Source organism: Podarcis pityusensis (assembly GCF_964106645.2).
Source record: "Podarcis pityusensis genome assembly, chromosome: 8".
Lineage (NCBI taxonomy): Eukaryota > Metazoa > Chordata > Lepidosauria > Squamata > Lacertidae > Podarcis > Podarcis pityusensis.
In genome coordinates, this window is record NC_138033.1 from 52,673,728 (window position 1) to 52,694,341 (window position 20,614).

Genomic DNA, 20,614 nt, shown 5'->3' on the forward strand with positions numbered 1-20,614 from the left:
TGTTAATGATGGTGTCAGGTAGATCTTACTGGAAAAAGCATTCCACAAACTGGGATCCCCAGTGGAGGAAAACTGTGCCTTGTTTCTATCCTCCAAAACTCCCTTACAGGGTGCACCCAGAGGAGGACCTCAAAAGACGTCCAAAGAATACACACAGGTTCATAATGGGAGAGTCACTTTGAAAGATAATTGAGGTCTGGAGCTGGGTTGGGCTTTCTATGTAAAAAAAAAAAAAAAAAGCACTTTGAATTGAGCCAGTGCATCTGTGCCTCGATTGCTGTTTCAAACTAGCGGCGAATGCCCACTTTCTGGGGACAACACCGTACCAGATGTTAGTTTCCTCAAACCAGTTAAATGGATTCCTCTCAGGGAGCCTCTTTGTGCAGATGGGCTCTACCCACCAGATTTGAGGTTTTAGAAGCTTTGCCTTCAGTTCCACAGGGTTTGTGCCCAGCAGCGAAAACCTCCTCTGTTTAGACTGAGCACTGTGGGTTAGAAATGTAACAAACTAAAAATGGAAAAGTCAGGGTAGTGTGTGCACATACATATATTTTAAAGAAAACATAACAAATGTAACTCAGTGAGTGGATCAATTTAGCAGGACAAATAATCACCAAGCAGCACCGTAGGGAGATGAGGGGGAGAGGACTCCCTCTTGGAAAGAATCTAGTTACACGGTTTTCTGGCCTTTTCCCTTACAACTACCAATTTAGTCAGAAGCTGGAGCCAACAGACATAATTTAGCTTCTAGAACAAAAATGGTAAGTACTTTGCAGGCCTCAGGGTGGAGAGGGGAAGGGGAGGAACAGGGGGCATGTGTGGGGAGAGACTTAGCAGCAGACGAAACGCAGGCCTCATTAAAACTAAACACCTGAAAGAAAATTTCAAGAGCATGGTGTCTTGAAAGCCTTAGAAAAGACAGTGCCCCCAGAGTATTAAATAACTGTAATCGGTTTCCCCTCTCCTCTGACTCACATTTGATGTTTCTCATCACACTGACCTATCTTAAAGAGTCCCATCCATATGATCCACATAAACAGACTGTTACCATATCCCGCACTTTTTACCTCTTCAAAGGTTTGGAGAGATGTCTGGAATGGAGGCGCTGACGATAGTAGCCGTCAAGCGTTCGCTGGGGTGGTGAAAGTTATAAAACATCCGCCGAGGCTCTGGAGGAGCAGCCCCTGTGTTTTAGAGATCAGCCTATTGTGTACTTTGGAATTACACAAGAAAAATGTGCTTCGACAGGAAATAATTAGCGCTTGTCAAAGGCCAGGCAATAGGTTATAGTATTTTACTTTCAGCAAGCCATCAGGGGATCAGCCAGATTAGATAATAGATTTTTTTCTCTCTCCTTTTCCCCTTCTCTGGAAGTTAAATACAGATGACTCTAATTACCTTACGTTGTGCATTAGAGAAGACATATTATGAACAATGCAACTTGGAGAAATTTAGGTCAAGTAGATCAGAGGGAAAACAGCCAGAGCTGGTTGGGAGGGGACTCTGTAAGTCTGTGTGTATATTTAATGGGTTTCTACAAGTACTGTAGTTTTGGCTGTGAGCTCCCATGTAAAACTGGAAATTTGAGATGTGTATCCCACTAAATCATATTCCTTTTCTTCCCCCGAGTTTTCACCCTATATTGTCCTGACACTCAAGTAATGGCTGTAGCCCTGAGTAGCTAATTTGTGGCCTCTCAGAAGGTGTTGAACTCTGACTCCCATCTGCCCCAGCCAGTGCGGGCAGTGACCAGGGAAGACCTGAATTGCAGTCCTGCATTGTCTAGAGAGCCACGAATTAGCCATGCCTGCTAAAGATCAGGGTTGGCCAATGCAGTGCCCTCCAGATGTTGGACTACAACTCCCACCAGTCCCAGCCAGCATAGGCAAAGGCCCACTGGAGAAAGCCTACTGTAATGGAAGGGGTGCTGCCCTATTGGGGAAGTGCTTGAATCCAGTGGTGTAATGGGATTGCGGCTCTGTTGCAGTTTCTGGACTGGATTCTTCAGACTATGAAGTTAAGAGTAGTGCAGCCTCCTAAAGCCATGGAGATGGTGGCAAGCTGGGGTTCTGCACGTGCTGGAGTCATTTGACCTGGGTGCTGAGGGCAGCTTTTAACTTCTCTCTGCCTCCTCTGAGTTTTATTTATTTATTGCAGAGAATTGTAGAGTTGAGGGTCATCTAGCCCAACCCCTTGCAGTACAGGAATCTCAACCAGAGCATGACCGATGGCCATCCAACCATTGCTTAAGGAAGGCTCTTCCCCTTCTGCTCTACTGCCAAACAATAGAACATACTTAAGCAATTTATACATTACAGTGGTACCTCTGGTTACGTACTTAATTTCTTCCGGAGGTCCGTTCTTAACCTGAAGCACCACTTTAGCTAATGGGGCCTCCCACTGCCGCCGCGCAATTTCTGTTCTCATCCTGAAGCAAATTCTTAACCCTAGGTACTATTTCTGGGTTATTGGAGTCTGTAACCTGAAGCGTATGTAACCTGAAGCGCATGTAACCCGAGGTACCACCGTATACCACTTAATTACAATTGTTTTTAAGCACAATATATAGATGCAATGAAAAAAAACAACCCAGTTGAAGCCTTAAAACCAAACATTAATTAAAAATGCCTGCTGGATTAAATGAGCCTTCAGCAATTGGGGGGAACCTGTCTGTTCTCAGCTGGGGGTTCCATAAAACTGGGCTTACACACAACTTCTAGTGGATAGGAGTTGTGCATCTAAGCCAATGGCGGACTACTGTCTCCCCTAAAGACCTCTGTGATCAGGCAAGGATATAAGGGATTAGGTAAATTTAAAGGGACCCCTGACTGTTAGGTCCACTCACGGATGACTCCAGGGTTGCGGTGCTCATCTTGCTCTATAGGCTGAGGGAGCGGGTGTACAGCTTCCGGGTCATGTGGCCATCATGACTAAGCTGCTTTCTGGCGAACCAGAGCAGTGCACGGAAACGCCGTTTACCTTCCCACCGGAGCGTTACCTATTTATCTACTTGCACTTTGACGTGCAATCTAGCCAAACTGCTAGATTGGCAGGAGCAGGGACTGAGCAATGGAAACTCACCCCATTGTGGGGATTCGAACCGCCAACCTTCTGATCGGCAAGTCCTAGGCTCTGTGGTTCCTTATAAATTAACACAAGAACCTTGCACCTGGACTAATCCTCTGAGCTTGGGGAATGTGTCAGCTACGAAGTGCTTGCAGTGTGTACCAAAAAGGAATGAGCAGGGCTTCATTTGTGCATGCCACTGTTTTGTGGGAGAGTGTAAAACAACAACAGGCATGTGTGATAGCAGGTGTTCCGTTCATCTCTGTGAGAACTGAAACTTCTATTTTAAAAGCTTTGAATCTCTAGTCCCGATGGGTGTGAAAAGCAGTCTTGAAAACTCAGCAGTGCTGGCTGAAATCTCAGAACCCAGCAAGGTGGCTGGCAAGATATTTGGTGGTTGGGTCTTGTTGGCTTTGGTCTTTTCACAAGTATCAAAACACAGAAGTCTGCAGAGTACGAAGGGGTAGTGGTGAAAACTTGCTTAAGGTAGCAGAATTCAACATTTTTTGGTACAGAATGCAGCTTGCTTGAGCAGGCTTTATTTATTTAGCATGCAGAATGAATTGAACGTGTCCAGCATGCAATGAGGGCTGCTTTTATATGGCAATCTGATCACGAAGATATAGCAGTTCCAGTTTGGTTGGACTCCATTTCTGGAGAAGCTTGCCATTGCTCATTCTTGCTCATTATTCAGAGACAATCCTAAAGAGGTACCATAGCTTGGGTATACAGGGCAAACTTTGTACACAGAAGGTTCCCAATTAAACAAGCCAGTTTCTAATCCATGGTTTGAAGTTGTCTTGTTTTTGAAACTCTGTGAAGTTTGATGTAAGCCAGAATACAATACAATATAATACAAGTCAACTTCCTTTGAAAATGTATATACCGTATTTTTCGCTCTGTAGGATGCACCCGACCATAGTATGCACCTTGTTTTAGAGGGGGAGAACAAGAAAAAATAATTCTCCCCCCCCCTCTGCTCAGCGCCCCTTCAGCGAAGCGGCAGGAGAAACGGAGCATTCTGTGTGTTCAAGGTGCATTCACCTAAAGCCTCCAGAGCGCAGCGGGAGTTCCCACTGCGCTCTGGAAGCTTCAGGCGGCTACCTTGGAAGCCTGGAGAGCGAGAGGGGTCAGTGCGCACTGACCCCTCTCGCTCTCTAGGCTTCAATGAAGGCAACCTGAAGCCTCAGGAGCGCGGCGGGAGTTCCCGCTGGGCTCCGGAGGCTTCGGGTTCCTTTCAACCTGCTCTTTGGGGCTGGTGGGGGGAAGTGCTGCTTTCCCCCACTGCCAGCCCCAAAGACCAGGTCGGGGAGCAGCACAAAGGTGGCGCGCAACTTTCCCGCTGCCCCCCGAGCTTGTGGGGCTGGCGGTGGGGGGAAGCGCTGCTTTCCCCCACCGCCAGCCTCAAAGATCCCTGAAGCCTGCGGAGCACAGTGCGAGTTCCCGCTGCACTCCGCATGCTTCGGGTTCCTTTTGCTGAAGCCAGGAGAGTCTTGCTCTCCCGGCTTCAGCAAAAGGAACCTGAAGCCTCCGGACCGCAGCAGGAACTCGCGCTGTGCTCCGAAGGCTTCAGGTGGCTATCCCTGAAGCCTGGAGAGTGAGAGGGGACGGTGCGCACCGACCCCTCTCACTCTCCAGGCTTCAGCGAAAGCAACGCAAAGCCTCCGGAGCGTGGAGGGAGTGTTCCCTCTGTGCTTCGGGGGCTTCGCGTTGCTATCGCTGAAGCCGAGGAGCGTGCATTCGCTCCATAGGACACACACACATTTCCCCTTAATTTTGGGAGGGGAAAAAGTGTGTCCTATAGAGCGAAAAATACGATAATTGTCACAGCAGTCCTCCTGGGTGCATAGGAGGAGGAGGAGGCAAACACAATGTTCCACTTGGGTTTGCTGCAGCTTCTCCATGTAGTGCTAAACAATGCAAAGTCCATTCAAATGCAGCCAGTGACCTGCTTAGCCCATATTACCAGGCCAGGTTTATTTTACTGTGGTTTATTAAACCCTGATTTAGTCTTATGCATGAACCCTGCCCAGTCACTTAACTGTGGTTTGTTTACTGCCAAGGAACCACAATGTGAAGCTGTGGTTTGTTGTTGGCTTTTGAACTTCAATTTATTTTAACCACCGTTTGGTGTTAAATGAGAATCCAGCACCTTTCCTTCACTATGGTTTGTCTGAGCACTGAACACCAAATGCTCACCAAACTGCAAAGTCATGAGGGAAGAGCTGCTGGAAAACTATGCCAGACTTTGGAGAAACATGCCATGGTTTCTTTGCCTGCCTGTGCTACAACCCATGGTTAACTCATAGCTTGTTAAACAAACCATGGCTTAGCAGATGACTTCATGTGTTAAAATGGTAGCTCTTCGTTTCCTATAAAATTGAACATGAACTGATATTAATTGGCTAAATTTGCAGTGCATCATCATCATAATTATTAGAATCTTCTTGGGTATGTATCTTTTATTCCTTAGAAATCTTCTTGGTTTTTGTAATGCGCTTACGACAGACCCTGCCCTTGAATCCTAGTCAAGTTTGCAGAAGTTCCTTATCCAGCCATCTCAGGTCTTTTCTTGCACTGGCAGGGCAGAGAGCATTCTGGGGGATGGAAGTCCTCTGGCAGCATTCCTGTCTGGATCTAAAGAGGATCAAGCTGCCCAGTGTTTGTTGGTTGTTTTAAAGCAGACTTGGTGTGTTAGCGACCCAGTACACAGAGCGACAGCAGTTATAGGAAAAAGAACAGGATATAAATAGGGAAGGAGGAAGGATGTGAATATGCTCAGAGTGTTAACAGAATCAACCAAAGGTTCCTAAAGGCTGCCGTTTGTTTATTCTGTGAGATAGGGTCTGATGGACAGATTGTTATAGCTGTTAAAGAGCTTCTTGAGGCCTTTGAGCTGACCTCTTCTTGACCTCTGCTTACAAGAGGTCATCTTTCTCTTAATAAAGTAAAGGCAGCTTCTCACGTCCTACTGTAGAGCCGGAAAGCTAAAAGAGTGCGGCTGTGAATTTCAAACCTGCCATGAAGACAGCCCCCCACGAAAAAGTGGGGAGGGGGGAGGGAAACTCCTTGTATTTTAGTGTCACTGTCTGATAATGAAAATTATTACCAAATTGCAAGGAAATTTAACTGCAATAAGCAAGCATAGGGAGATGGGGCCTAGTCTATTGGGTTTGATAAATGAAGTGTGAAGTCGCCCATCTGGCTCAAGGCGTCTCTCTCTCTCTCTCTCTCTCTCTCTCCTCTCCCCCCCTCCTCTCTTCTCTCCCCTCCTCCCCTTTGACCAAAGGGAAGCATTTTAAAATAACCACGGTACATATAGAATCAATGACCCATAAGGAGAGCTGGAATAGATTAAGAGTTAATGGCGACCATGGAAGAAATGAACCCATGACGAGACAAAGAGAAGACAGGGGAAAGTGCAGTTTAGTATCTATCTCATCCCTCCTTTAGTTTATGAAAGTTGTGCAATCCTATGCTATCTGCGTTGAGAAGTAAGTTTCATTGACTTTAATGGGTCTCACAGTCAGGTAAGCATGCATAGGACTGAGTCTTCTCAATACTGCTTTTTAATCAACAATAATGGGTTCTCTGCTTTTTCTCATCAAACATGGCAAGGGGCAGATTATTCTGCTGTTTAACTGCTTAAAGACTACATATTTTATGCCAAAATGCTGGTTGTAGCTATTCGTTTATATAGCATCATGGCTATTTAGAGTTTTCATAACCATGAAAGATGTGTCTCAGTGGGGATTAGTGTGATGGATAGATATTAAAAAGATAAAATGTATTTCTGTTTTTAAAAAGTTTACTCTATGTAGGCATGTAGACCTTTCTTTGCATTAATTCCATCTGTGGCTTAGGAAGACATTTCATGGGAAAGAATTCAGTATGATATCACATGCACCTCTTAATTGAGGAGACAAACCTCTTAACATTTTCGAACTCATTGAAATGGTTGTTGCTGGTAACACACATCTGATAAAGGTGAGTGTCTCTGTGTAAAGTGTTTGTTAGTTAGTTCTTGAACAAACTCCTTTATCAGTTCTCTTGCAAGCTTCTTCAAAAACCTGAATCTAAGGGTAGTCTCTACATTCTGGAGCTAAGATGCCTCTCTAGCTTTGATGCTGGTGCACAATGAACATTTTAGGTATCCCCATGCTTTTAGGCATCACTGGGCTGGTACCGTAAACACAAAAACAGATAATAAAAGACCATGGTCCAAGGCAAATAATAATAGTTTTTATTTATCTTATACAGCAGAAAAATGTTAATTGATTCAAACTATTGATTCCAAACAGGAATTAATCAGAGGTTATTGCCTAGTTGAATAATAAAACGAAAACACATACCCACCCATGTTTTATAATAACTTTAACACAATAGACAAATAGTTTATAGATTTGGTTACTGTAGCAGTTTGCTAAAGTGCCATATGAATGGTAACATTGATTTTAATTAAATTGCCTTTATGCTCAATTTAGGGGAAAAAATGTCTTCTGTCAGTAATTTCCTTGTCCCTCTGATATCTGTCACTTCTCAGTTTCTTGTGGCTGCTGACAGCTAGTAAGATTGACAAGGACTCTTCTTCCATACCTAACGCCCTCAACACCCTAAAAAAGTGGAAATGCTAGGATTGTGCATGTTCCAAATAATGAAGCCAATTAGGGTGAATTACATCAAGAACTTGGGTTCCTGCCTTGGGTCACTTTGCCAACAAGATATCTCAAGGTGGATCGGGGGCTCCTTAAGCTTCTGAGTCACTCTCTTATCTTAGTTTTTTCAGAAAGTTAAGCCACCCCACCCCATTCGACTCTTTTCTGAGAAACAAAACCAAGCAGACTGGAAATGGTCAGAGCTTGAGAGAGAAGGGATATCACCAAGGAACCCGTGTCCCTCTAGGAGTTGTTGGACTCCAACTTCCACCAGCCCCAGCCAGCATGACCAATGGTCAGGGATGATGGGAATTGGAGTCCAGCAACTTCGGGGGGGGGGGACGACATCTGATTGTCTCTCCTTGCTGTAGATGGATGGTGTTTGTAGTCTGAGTGGGACCTCTTGCCGAAGTTCAAGGCCAAGCAGAACCTTGGGCAGCTCTTGTTTTACTGCTACTAGAGCCCACTTTTGGGGGGCAACAGGTTCCCCACCCACGATGTGACCATACACCCTAAAAATCAGCACTGTTGGGATTCCTTCCTTCCTTCCTTCCTTCCTTCCTTCCTTCCTTCCTTCCTTCCTTTCTTCTTTCTTTCTTTCTTTCTTTCTTTCTTTCTTTCTTTCTTTCTTCAATTCCCCATTTTTGAATCTCTGACATAGACCAACATGCCTTCTGCACCTCAACAATCTTTCCTACCAGCAAGCATTCCAAACTCTGTAATCCATGATGCGAATTCAGACTGTGTTCCTTGTTTACACCAGCTTTGGTAGTTGCAGTACGTGAAGGATAGTTAGAGGTGGCTTGGAATTCTGGTAGCTTGGTGACATCCTCACCACCACCACTTTCCTTACCACTTGGACCCTGCAAGTGGAGGGGAACTGAAATGGTCAGGCTTCCTGACTGCATAGGATGGCAGAAGCCCAGCACATCACAGGACTGACAAATGTATAATCTGTGAAGACAGAGTGTTAGCTCCATCATCTGACAGTTGAACCACAAAGTGGCATTAGTATCAGCTGTCATCGTGCCTGTTAAAAACAATGGTTTCTGCCAGAGGCAGCCGGCTTGTGCAGGAGGAAAGCGTGCGACTCTTGCTTGGTTTTCAAGTACCAAATTGGTGTTGCAACTGGGAACACAAAATGACTCCCTGGGGAACAAGGAAATAGCCAATATTTACTTTTAATCTGCTTGTCGAGGATTCTGATTTCCAAGACATCCATCCATACTTTCTTCTGTCCCTTTTCCTGAACATCCTTTATGCCTCATAAATGGAAATCTTCATAAAATCTGCTCATGTACTGAGCACAGGAGGTGAAACTCTATATAAAAAATAGACGTTTAGGATTTAAACTATCCCAGAGATGGATTATATTTTTTCACCTTCCCAAGAAATGACCCCAAAATCTTGGTGGTGTTCAGAACTGGTAGTGCCTTTGGTGCTTTTGTTGCACTTCATAATAAGTACAATTTTAAAGTGAGATGAAGTGCATATGACAATCTAGGTTAGTAAACCAGCATTGCAGCTGCCCCATTCAAACTCTGAACTCATATTTTCTTTTATGAATTCTTTGTTCCAATTCACACATGCCCATATTAGCCCTTTTGAAGTGTTAAGACTCAAAATGTGGCTCAGTGGTGGAGCATCTGCTTTGCATGCAGAAGATCCCAGTTCCAGTCCCCAACATCACCAAGTAGGACTGGGAGAGACCTGTCTGAAACCCTTGAGATCTACTGCCAGTCAATGTAAACAATATTGATCTAGATAAACCAATGGCCTGACTTTATGTGTTCCTCTCAAAAGATTCACCCCCCAAATAGAAGAAATAAGCAAAGTTTTGATGTGAGGACTAAAGAAAGGAGATAAGTGAGCCTTCTCTAGAACGGACTTATAGCCCAGATAGCTCAGTTGGTTAAAGCATGGTGCTGATAGTACCAAAGTTGCAGGTTTGATCTCCATATGAGGCAGCTGCATATTCCTGCATAGCAAAGGGTTGGACTACATGATCCTCAGGGCCCCATCCAATTCTATGATTCTATGACTTCTGTGATCTAGGTGTCGCTAATGAGGAGGGCCCCTTGACTTCTCATCATCTATCAACATCTCAGATAGTTGAGGGCATAGAGAGCAGGGCCTCTAAAAATGATCTGAGGGAGGGCAGGTTCATGTGGGAGTGGGTTGTATATACTTCTGGCCACTACTATTTTTCTGGGGAAAGAAGAGCTGGACCTCACCATGAATACCTCCCTCATTCTCTTAGAATGTCAGTGGTGCCGGAACTGAGTTCCTGTGAGTTCCAGCTGAAAGAAAAGGCCCAGCTTCTGGCCCAGGCTATTCAGGACTTTTTGCTTGATTTATCATTATTATTGATTTAGTTATCCAAACAAATAAAGAAATAGGGTCCAATCTTATGGGTTAAAGAAAACCTGGGCAAAAAGATGTATCTTTACAATCCATCTGAAGCAGCTGGTGGTTGCTGTGCCAGAGTGAAGGGCATTCCATAGTAGAGGCACAATGGTGGAAAATTACCGCCCTATAATATTTTGGCATAGGATGCGGGTGGCACTGTGGTCTAAAGCACTGAGCCTCTTGGGCTTGCCAATCAGAAGGTCGGCGGTTCAAATCCCCGCGACGGAGTGAGCTCCCATTGCTCAGTCCCAGCTCCCGCCAACCTAGCAGTTCGAAAGCACGCCAAAAGTGCAAGTAGATAAATAGGTACCGCTCTGGCGGGAAGGTAAATGGTTTTCTGTGCACTGCTCTGGTTGCGCTAGAAGCGGCTTAGTCATGCTGGCCACATGACCCAGAAAATGTCTGCGTACAAATGCCTGCTCCCTTGGCCTGTAAAGTGAAATGAGCTCCGCAACCTCAGAGTCATCTGCGACTGGACTTAACTGTCAGGGGTCCTTTACCTTTTTAATATTTTGGCAGGGTAGAATTTCCCCCAGATGATTTAAGTGATCACTTATTTATGTGTGTAAATATCTAACTATCTGCCCTTCTAGTGGCCATGTACCACTTGCATGGATACCAAGTTGAAGTTATATATGGCACTATGTTGTATAAGAGCATATCAGATCAGGTGTTATCTTTTCTGAGGCCAGCCTTTGTTGGCAAGGGAGTTGCTGCCTTTTTAAGTCACACAGCTCTTCATCAAGATAACTCCCACGCTTGGATATGGAACTCAATCCAGTAAAAGATCTCAGCTGACCAGCTTGGTATCCCTCATAAATGATGAAGCATTTAGAAGCTGTGGAAGTCAAGGGCAAGCTTTGTCCCTCAGAACACATGCAGGATTTTAAAGTCTCATATTTCTTCCCATCATTTTACATCGAATGACCATTTTCATTTTTCTTTCGTCTGGCTTGAATCTTAGTTGATTTATTAGTTAGTGTGCTATACAGTCGTACCTTGGTTGTCGAACGCCTTGGTACTCAGACGTTTTGGCTCCCAAATGCTGCAAACCAGGAAGTGAGTGTTCAGGTTTGCGAAAATTTTTCGGAAGCTGAACACCTGACACGGCTTCTGATTGAGTGCAGGAAGGACCTGCAGCCAATCGGAAGCTGCACCTTGGTTTTCGAACCATTTCATGTATTGGAAAGATTCCCGGAATGGATTAAGTTCAACAACTAAGGGTTGACTATATGTTGCTTAATGAGGATGTTTCATATCTATCTATCTATCTGGAATCATTTGCAGTATGCACAAAGCTGTATCATACTACTTCAATCAGCTGTGGCTTCCCCCAAGGAATCCTGGAAACTGTAGTTTGTTAAGGATGCTGGAAGTTGTTAAAACACCCAATTCCCCTCACTGAGTTACAATTCTCAGAGTTTACCATGAAGAGGGATTGGTTGCAAAACCAATCTAAGAATGTGAGAGGAAGAGAGGTCTCCTCCTAGAAACTCTCAACACCATGAACAAACTACAGTTCCCAGAATACTTTTCTTGGGGGGAGCCATGACTGTTTAATTTATTAATTTTATTTCATAAAATTTATACACTACTTGATCGGGGTTTTTTTTTTAATTAAAAAAACATTCAAAGAGGTTTACAACAATTTAAAACGTTTAGAAAAAAAATAGTATCAGCAGTAAACTAAAAACAGATCAAAACATACATCAACATTCTGGATATCTGGGTAGGCTCTTCTAAACAAAACTGTTTTTAACAGACACCAGAAAGAGTATACTGAAGGTGCTTGACTGATAGCAATAGAGGTGCCGTTCCAAAATGTAAGTGCAACCACACTACAACATAGATTTTTTACAAACGCAGGTATTGTGTGGCACCTGTAGCAGTGCCAGTTCCGCAGATTGAAGCAGTCAAGTGGGTGTCTATGGGGCAAGGCAATCTCCCTGTTCCAAGTGCTATGATATTGCTTTAGCTGTATAGTGCAGCTGGGTCCTTATTGCTGGACTCCTATTCCTATCAGCCCCAGCCAACACAGGAATGATGGGCTGTGTCATCTGGCAGCATCTGGAGGGGCACAGGTATCCCACCCATTCCGTAATGAGCCAAATTTGCTTCCAGGTGAGCAAGAGCACAAGCTTTATAAAAGGTAGGGATTTTTATTTGGGATGCAAACGACTGCCATATATTTGTGGGTATGGACTCTGATTCATAGTGTGTGAGCCCTACCCTTCTTAAGGGTGCTTCTGATTTATCTCCTTAAAAGAATAACAACAGTATAAAAATAAGATGCTTTCAAACCTGTGCTCTGCTTAGAATTTCACACAGCTAATTCCCTGTTGGAATAATATATACACACACGCACACATGCAGTCGCTGCTCTCAACAATGAAGCGGCAGCCAAAGAAATCTCTGGTGCAAGCTAGGTTGTCAACATACACTGGTCTGGGGTAATGGTTCTTTCTGTTAAGATGTTACTTTTAAAGCAATGATCTCGGTGACCCCTGAAAAATTATTTATAGCAACAGATGAGAACTGCAGGAGGGAAGGGGGAGGAGGTAGAGACAGAAGGTGACATTGGAAGACCAGCATTTTTATAACCCATTGGAATTTCTGGAGAGCCATGACTACAGAGAGGGGTAACCTTTTGAAGAAATGCCTTTTCTCCTCTTAAGTCCCATTGGCACCTTGCATCCTAATACTGCTCCCTCCCACCAGTGATGATTTTATTTTCATTTTCATATTGCTTTGAGTATGCTAGGAAATCCCTAGAATACTGGTGAAATTGCTGCTGAAAAAGATCAGTCTAAAGTATTATTTCATTTCATTTATTTATTAAATTTATCTCCCTCCCTTCCTCCCTAGGGAGCCCAGGGTGGCAAACAGATGTATCTTTTAAGACAAACACAAAGCAAACGTTCTAATAAACAATTTCATTTTTTTATATAAAAAACCCTAAAATAAGTAACAGAGTTCTAAAAGCAGTTCTGTATTTTTTAAATTTTTTTAAAGAAAGTCTTCCATCCAGTGATCATAGAGTTAGCCCTTAGGGTTAACTTTAATATTGAAGTTAGTAACGCTCCCCTCACCTCCTTCCATCAAAGGCAACATTGATGGGACCTGGAAAATTGAGAAGTGAAAGACCTTAATGAAGTTATTGATGAAATGTATGTATTTATTTAGAGCATGTGTGCCCTCACTAAAGAGGTTCCCTGTGCAGCTTTTGTGCAATCAGAACAAGACGGTCCTTGTCCGCAAGCTTAACAATCTAAAAAGGCAGGACACAAAAGGGACAGGGCAGAGAGAGAAGGTATGGATAATGTAGCTGGATGAAGAAGAGGAAAGACAGAGAGAGAAAAAGAGAGAGAGAGAGTTGTGTTGCTATCTGCCCCCTCCTTCCCCACCTGACCTGGTTGGTGTTCATATTGTGGTGGGGTGCTGTGGCATACCATTCACTTACTTTCAATAGGATTTGAAACCACTCCCCTTTTAGCGGATGTAAAGTCACTTCCTGTTTTCTGTACTTCCTTCAAACCCGCTCTACTTTCCCCCACTAGTTATTTATTTATTGAGCAAGATTTATGCATCATTTTTTTTTAAAAAAATTGTGCATTGTGCACCTCCAAATCATTACACCCCCTATTAATTTGCTTTAACTTAATTAATATAAACATATAATTTAAAATATTTGTGAACCTAGAACATTGACATCCCATTGAGGATCAGCTTGTACCCTTAAACTCCAAAATATAAGATAATCCGTAAAATCACCCCGTATAAGCCCATTCTTGGTTAACATTTGCAGACAGTCTTTGAAGATAATTCTGTAGATTGGGTTAGGCAGCATGATGTCTTCTGGATGTTGTTGGCAGTGTTCAAAACTCTCATTGTTCTAGGCACATTTTGTGATGGGGAATTTTATTAGTGCAACAGTTTCTGAGCTCTAGTGCACACAGTACTGCACCTAAGGGTTCAGATTAAAACTGCAAAGTGGAAGGAAAGGAAGACCTTTTTCTGCCTCCCCACTTCCAGCTACTCTCAGGAGAAGACATCCTCTTAAGAATATTAGGGGGGTGGGCAGGGGTGGGACTAGACCATGTGAAAAATGAACATAATATTTTAGCTGCAGTTCATACTGTACATTTTCAGCTTTGTATTCTTGTTATAAAAAAGTGTTACTAGACATTCCGTTGTTGCACCCACAACCTAGGTTTAAGGTGTCATTTAGCTCCTAACTTTAATATCTCAGTTTCTAACACTGATTGTTGGACAGCAGCTCCCATCAGCTTCAACTAGTATGGCTAATGCGAGTCCAACATAGGATGATGGGAGTCCAACATATGGAGAATGATGCCATTTTGGCTACTGCTGCTATAGGTAGTCTACTTTTTTCCTTTCTTTTTTTGGCAAAAGCAAATAATATTATTCCAACTAAATTCTACTTGGAGTAGACCCATTGAAATCAATGGACATGAGGAACTTGTTCCGTTGTGAGTCAAAATTAGTTGGATACAACCCAGTGGCTCAGAATGGCCTCCTTCAAATTTAGCTAGCTATTCCATTTGTAACCCATACTTTCTTCAGGGAGCTCAGCAGTGGTGCTTCCCAACACTTGGCTGAGCCCAGATGTTCTTTGCTTCAGAGGTGGAATTCTAGTAGGACTGCATTCCTAAACAAACTGATCACACTGGGACTCACTTATGGGTAGAGATAGACAAATCTGTCAATGTTGCTTCTGCAACTTCCTCATTTCTCCAAACCTTAAATTCACTTCTCTGCATTTCCTCAACAATTTGTGCATGTTTGTTTAAGAAAAGATCCTTATGAAAATTTCTCAGCCCTTTAGTGAGAAATTTTCCTAATAAACACATATTATTTTTCTTTGGCCTGTGGTTTTAACTAATGTACACATTTCTGCAAGCAATTTCCCCTAATATAAGGTATTTAGTATGTTATATTCATGAATATATGCATTTTTGGTACATATTGTTTGGTTGTTGAACTGAATCACAAAATTCAGGAAAATGCAAATTTTGAAGGATAGCTGTTTCGATTTGTGTCTTGGTTCAAAAAGCACAACTCATTAAAATGCAACAGTTTTCCCCTCCGTCTCTACTCACTGAACATGCATGAGATCACACTGCTGCATGTGTCTTCTTTAGCGTGGCCCAAATGAGTATTTATTGTTACCAGCTCAAAATGGGACTTCCTTTGCGGCTTGTATTGTGAAAGCAGAAGACATATACAGAAGATAGTTAAGCCTATCCAGAAGCTCCTTGAGTGCCTAGGATCTCAAGGTGGACATGAAATAGCCATTCTCTGCCATGGACATGCTCATTGCTCTTTCAGACTGCCCTGACCTCCTAGGATAGGTGATAACTCTGTGTACAAATTAGGATCTCCATCTTCATCCAAGATGCTCATGAAGATTTACACTAATCTAGTGAACATAGTAACCCAGTAAAGACCTCATTTCAGAATGTAAATAGCTATTTAATATTTGCTAGCTGGGTGTTTTGGTTTCATATATTTTCTGAACTTTGCTCCCAAACTTATAATAAGCTTGGCCGGTACATATTTTTAGTTTCTGGGCTGGTAGATTCATGGATAACATTTCCACAAAGCTTATGAGTTATGTAGGCGTTCTGCTTGATGTTAAGGAGAGATAAGTGTACTTTTGACACCCCCAAATTTGTCTTTAGCTGCCGTGTTAGCCCTTTAATCAGAATGATTTTTGACCATCATGGTCAAGGTTGATTTGAAGAAATGCCCTGGAGAGGAAAGGTTAGCAATTTGTCTGCCCCATAATGGATTAATCGCTAGCTGTACAGTGTGTTTATCTTAAGAAGACAATTTGCCACACATGAAGAGTAGTAATTTTATTTTATACTAGGGGTGTCCCCGGTGTATCTTAGTCATTTCCTTTGCCATGTATTTTCCAGGTTATAGATAAAGTCTAAATTCAGCTGTCAGCTTGGGGAAGTGGCTGAGGATGGAGGCGGTTTATTAACTGCTTATCTTGCCTGTAGGTGACACTGTTCCATCATTTATCAAACCATTTTCCAATATCTTGTCCAGGGACATATATGTTTGCGTGTTTATATATATATATATGTGTGTGTGTGTGTATGAAAGACACAAATAAAAACCTTCAGTTTCTGGTCCTTGTTAGAGAATGGGTAAGTGGTTGGATGGTGTTCCAGATTGCCTTTTTATAAAATTGGTTCTGTTCATCAACTCTGCAGCATCAGTATTTTTCCTTGTTTTTCTCCTTTGATGAATTAGATGTTAAGATAATCGCACTTCAGCATTTCTTAAGGCAACTGTTATAGAGCAGAATTTTTTTTGGGGGGGGGACATGCACTTAGCATATCTTAATTCACAGCCAGGTTGGGTTGTCACATTAAGAGAAGTTAAAATATTCCTATATGTTCAAACTGTGCCAAATGCGGTGTTCCATTAAAAACAGATCCATCCTTACCCATTGTTGTGCTCCTTAAACTTTGCCTTAAGTTGTTCCTCTGTTCAGATGAAGTCCCCAGTCCACCTGCAATCTTCTCACCATACCCACCACCATATCATTCCCAAAGGCACTGCAGTCTCACCTGGTACTTTCTGCAAGGGGATAGCAAACCCTACTCCATTCATGAAAGGAAAGTTAGGATCCATGCCTTTGTTCCCATGACAAAGTAATTCCCCTCCCACACCCCCACACACTCTGGTTCCTAGCAACCAGTGTTCCTAATGAGCCAGTGTTGGATGAGGACCAAGGAGAGGCAGCTTCAAATCTTGACTCAGCCATGAAGTTCAATGGGAGAGCATGGATCATTCACTGTTTCTCAGCTTAACCCAATTTGCAGGGTTGTAGCGAAGATATAAGGGATGAGTACATAACAATGAACATATGCATGGGGTCCTTGGTGTGAGGAATCTGGCTCTTCAGGAGGCATAAGTTTTACTGCCTTTGGAGGTCCCAATTTGGGATTGAAGAGGCACCGGACCATCAGGATCTGGCTCAGGCGATGTTGTGCCATGGGTTGGTATCTAGTACCTCTGCCTCCAGGGCAGCTTCACCAACTAATCTGGCTGCCCCCACTTGCCTGGATCAGAATTGAGTCTGAGATGCTGCTCAAGATGGAGGCCAACAGTTCCAATAGGGCATATACAGCACTGGCTCACCATCCACAGTCTGCGCTCAGCTATCCCCACTGGCTGGCCTCCTTACTTACGCCTTTCTCCTGACCAGTCAGGGGTGGCTTTGTTTTGCCTCTTGCTCCAACCTACTTTTGGCCTCCTTGCCATCCACTCTACCAGTTCCAATAGGCATACGTTTTTTGGGTGGGGGTGTTTACCTAGCAGGGAGGGAAACTTTTGAGGAGAACTGTTAGCAGATTAAGGTCACCATCTACTGAGACAATGAAATATCTGGTGAGGTTCCCCCATTCATCAGTGGTGTCCTTGGCGCCAGATGTTTAGATGCTGCCATGTTCCATGCATATGTCTCTTCCTGTCAGGAAGTCATAATGCAAATCCACCAGCCCAGGTGCAACAGTGGACTTGCCAAGTATCTCTGCCTCTTTTGCCTTTTCCTCCTACCCGGGACACACATCTACTCCCCATCAGAGATGTGTAGATTGGAAGGAGAGTGCAATTAACCCCTGGAAAGCGTTGGTTTTGCCCAAGCGACGTGCACAGTAATGATATTGTTAGCTTCCCCTTAATTTCCAGTTTCACTATCAATTATGCCATGTGTTTCACCCAGTTGGTGCTACCCTCCCAGTGTTAATTATAACCTACAAGACTGTTACAGTTAATTTTATGGCAAGCATATTGTCTCTTCAAGGCTCTGGAGCGGCTCATAAATTATCTTGAAGGTAAAATGCAACTTGGGGAACTAGTTATGAAAATTCCATCCATCTCGCTTAAGAGATGCAGCTGCTACTGTCAGCTGCTTTGCTGCTGCATTGTGAAGGAATTATGGCGGGTCAGGTTTAAGAGGCAAGGCCCGGGCTGTCACCGAGGAGGAAGCCTGTCCTGGCCCTGTCAGACAAGTACCTTCTGCCAATCCCTCGTGGTTTTGCTTTTCAAGCAGTAAAAGGCAGGCTGGTGCAGGTGGATGGTCCCCAAGCTGTCTCTATTCATTACTTTACAGAAACTTGTTTTAGGTAGGCAGGTACGGAGACCTCCCTCCTGCCTTCGCTGTTGTCATGATGGTTAGAGGCATCATCTGCAAAGTGCAGGAAGAGAAAAGGAGGGAGAGGGAGAGGCGAACTTGATACTGTCTGATGGCAGTGGTTATATACTGGAGTTGGAGGGGTGTAGGAAGAGCCAGGATGGGGGGGGGGAGACGCTCGAAGACACGAGTGATTAGCCCCGTAAACACAAACACAGATGCGCGCTCACACGCTGGAGCAACTCACTGGTCTGTAAAATCATTGCTGGTTTAATTGTAGGGAGGAATGGGTTTAGAGGGGAGGGGAGGGGGACATCTGTTCACTTCTATTTTCATGCGCACTCTGAGGGGGGTGAGTTTTCATTGCAAAATTAGTTCATAGGAAAAGTTTCAGGTATCATGGATTTATAACGGTCAAAGTGAAGTATTTTCATTCCCTTTGTTGCATCTTAAGGGGTGGGGGAATCAAACCTTTTTTCTCTTATAACGGTGTGTTTTCTTCCTGTTCCACCCGCCCTGTGGAAGGCCGTCCCACCAGTTGTCAAAGAGAAAAACAACTACCAGACTTTTAGAAGACATCTGAAGGCAGCCCTGTTTAGGGAAGCTTTTAATGTTTAACAGACTATTGTATTTTAATAATTTGTTGGAAGCCGCCCAGAGTGGCTGGGGAAACCCAGCCAGATGGGCAGGGTAGAAATAATAAATTATTATTATTATTATTATTATTATTATTATTATTATTATTCCTCTTCATTTTCTCAACTTTTATATCAGAGTTCAAGGTAAATAAATATGAATTTAGCTGTCTTGGGTGAATATCTGTCCAACTGCAGAACACCTGTGAACAAACAATATGCAGTTATAATATGCAATTCATTAAAGCATGGCAACTATAGCCATCTTTTTGGAAAGTTGTTTATTTGTGTATCCTCTGTGTATTTGGATACCTCTTAAGATAGCATAGCCAAATTTTGCATGATGGTTCTTGAGATTAAAAAACAGGATTTTGTCTGCATTTGGATACGTCATTTTGAATCAAGATGGAGGACTGAACCTTTCAAAACTGCACTGTTATTTTTTTGGCTTCTTAGAATTACTCAGTAACATCAGGTGCAAGGCTTCTAGCTATTTATTAGCTGGGGGGGGGCTAAAATCTCCACACACACACACACACACACACACACAGTGGCTTATCAAAGTACGGTAATGTTCAGCAAACTATGTATTTAATAATCATAGCATGTTCTCCAACAGGATTTGTCTCCAAAGTGTCTCCATTTGTCTAAATCAGTGAATGCTGATTGATCTATATTTGCAAAAAGAAAAGGAGAATGTGTTGATGAACAAATGTTACATGAATTATGAAGATGTAAAGTAATCCTAGGTTTCATTGCCCCCCTCAACCCCCGCAAAAGTATTGCGATGTATTTTTCCAACCAGGAAAGATAATACCTACTCATTTAAATATAGGACCTTTGTGTAAAATAATGCCTTATGATAGATCAGTTTTAAGGTTGGTTCAACAAAATGTATGATAAAGTTCTGTGAAATTGGAAATGCAATGCAATTTGATCAAAAAAACAACAGCTTTGACAGCTCAATCCTACCCATAGCTGCTCAGATGTAATCCTGTGTCTACACCAGTCTACTCAGATTGAAATCCTATTGATTTTAATGGAGCTTACTGCCAGCTAAGTGGATACAGAATTGCAGTCTCCTTTCCCATTTCTTGATTTTTTATGCTTCTACACTAGTAGTAACAAACCAATGAGCTTTACTGTGTTAGGCGGCAGTCGTTCTACTTCCCTCATTAAGCCCCTCACTCTATCAGTATCTGGCTTTTCCTTGGCTGCCTCAAAAAGGTGCTTAATGAAACCATTACATCAATTAATATTTATTTTCATAACTGTCAGTGTAGTGCATGATCTTTGATGCCTATTTTATGCCCCAAGCACATGCCCTTATTACTCCTTCCCTTACTTACCCCTCTGTAATACTTATCTACTATTTGAGGAGGAGAATACTAAAATTTGCTGGTTTAAAAGTCAGTGTTAAAACTTGGCTGATGGGCAACTTGCTGGCACATGTGAACTGTGAAATATTTTCAGTGAAATACGTGTGTGTGTGTTGAAAAAAAGAATGGGGAGGGGGAGGCAAATGCCATGGAAGGAAATAATAGACCAAAGAGGGAATGATTCCAAAAGCCCTGTTGTATTCTGTTGCATCAACAATCCTGGAAGAAAACTGCATTTTCAAGGTAGGGTCAGTACCAGGTCAAAAATGCATTTGGGAAATTGCCTTTATTGAGAGA

General features: G+C 43.0%; 1 protein-coding gene across 9 annotated transcripts in view; it reads left to right on the plus strand.

The window, feature by feature from the left end:
- FTO (FTO alpha-ketoglutarate dependent dioxygenase) overlaps positions 1-20,614 on the plus strand; it is a 261,131-nt gene that overhangs the window by 111,313 nt on the left and 129,204 nt on the right. The window contains exon 9 of one of the 9 annotated variants that reach the window (XM_081018523.1): positions 18,842-18,890. The exons of the other annotated variants lie outside the window; for them this stretch is intronic. Coding sequence (XP_080874649.1) covers positions 18,842-18,875 — 34 coding nt within the window. The 3' untranslated portion in view covers positions 18,876-18,890. Of the gene's footprint in view, positions 1-18,841; positions 18,891-20,614 lie in introns of those variants that run through there. 9 annotated transcript variants of the gene reach the window in all.